This window comes from Penaeus monodon, chromosome 15, assembly GCF_015228065.2.
Source record: "Penaeus monodon isolate SGIC_2016 chromosome 15, NSTDA_Pmon_1, whole genome shotgun sequence".
In the NCBI taxonomy this organism is placed as follows: domain Eukaryota; kingdom Metazoa; phylum Arthropoda; class Malacostraca; order Decapoda; family Penaeidae; genus Penaeus; species Penaeus monodon.
The window spans coordinates 32,589,319-32,590,314 of record NC_051400.1 but is presented as its reverse complement, the minus strand read 5'-3'; the positions used below and the strand labels follow the sequence as shown (position 1 = coordinate 32,590,314).

Below are 996 nucleotides of genomic sequence, written 5' to 3'. Positions count from 1 at the left end.
GTAGGCCTACATTTAGTCCACGCTCAAACTGCATTTATAATGGAATATTTGTTGGTTGTATTAAACAGGATTCTCGGACAGCAAGGGGAAAAAAAAGAGTTAAAATGCTCGATGTGAAGTAGAAGATTAACTTTGATTTTCGTTGAAAAAATAATGCGTATAAAACTATGTTTTTCTCCACAGATCAGCTTTGGTAGAATACTGTATGGCGTGGCTATTAATGTGCATCTATGTATGAATTTGAAGTGAAAGTTATTCATCTATCTTAATGTGATAAAATAATCATCTATACAAATATTTATGACGAGAGTCTGGGACGTAGGCTTCACCCTATGCAGCCTATATCTGTTACATAACTTGAAAAAAAAAATATGTTGATTGTATCCTCCTTTTTTTCTTTCCGTGACGGTATAAAACTTGAAGAATCGGCCAAGGTTATTATGGATATGTTGCCATGGATCTATTCCATGCATAAAAGGTTTATTTCAAATGTTAGAATCTCATCTATTTCTTAGGAGAAACTTTCAAGATAGATATGTCTACCTGCTTAGAAGACGTTATCATCCGCCCCTGATTAGATAAGAGGTAGCCCTCCAGCAGGCGAAGGTGGCGCGTACGGCTGGTGTCGCCCCTCCAACACCAGTAAGCCCGAAGCGACCATAAATAACGCGACCACTTCCTCCACAGTTATGGCGACGCAATTGTGTGATAATATGTCTGTGTGAAATGGTGGTGGTTATTGGGGCTAATAAATGAGTTGTATTTTTTACAAGAACATAAAGGCTTCTCCCCGTAATTTGAAGAAAGTTTGATGCTGGACAGCATTAACGGCTCTATGGTACGTAGTGTTTCAAGATTAGATTAAAGCAACACACAAGCATGCCCTGACACAATTGAAGTACATTCATACAGAAGAACATACGTGAATACTTATATATCAAAGATAACACAAAGGTCTCGATGAAAATCTTATATTGCAAATATTAACAGGGTTCC

General features: G+C 37.4%; 2 protein-coding genes across 3 annotated transcripts in view; both read left to right on the top strand.

Annotated features, from left to right (window-relative positions):
* LOC119581959 (ceramide synthase 6-like) overlaps positions 1 to 996 on the top strand; it is a 21,116-nt gene that overhangs the window by 9,740 nt on the left and 10,380 nt on the right. The gene's annotated exons all lie outside the window — the stretch shown is intronic.
* Positions 624 to 996, top strand: part of LOC119581961 (ceramide synthase 5-like) — a gene marked incomplete at its 3' end in the record, with an annotated part of 60,065 nt that continues 59,692 nt past the window's right edge. The window contains 1 exon segment of the mRNA XM_037930144.1: positions 624 to 838. Within this exon segment, the coding sequence (XP_037786072.1) occupies positions 812 to 838 (27 nt within the window).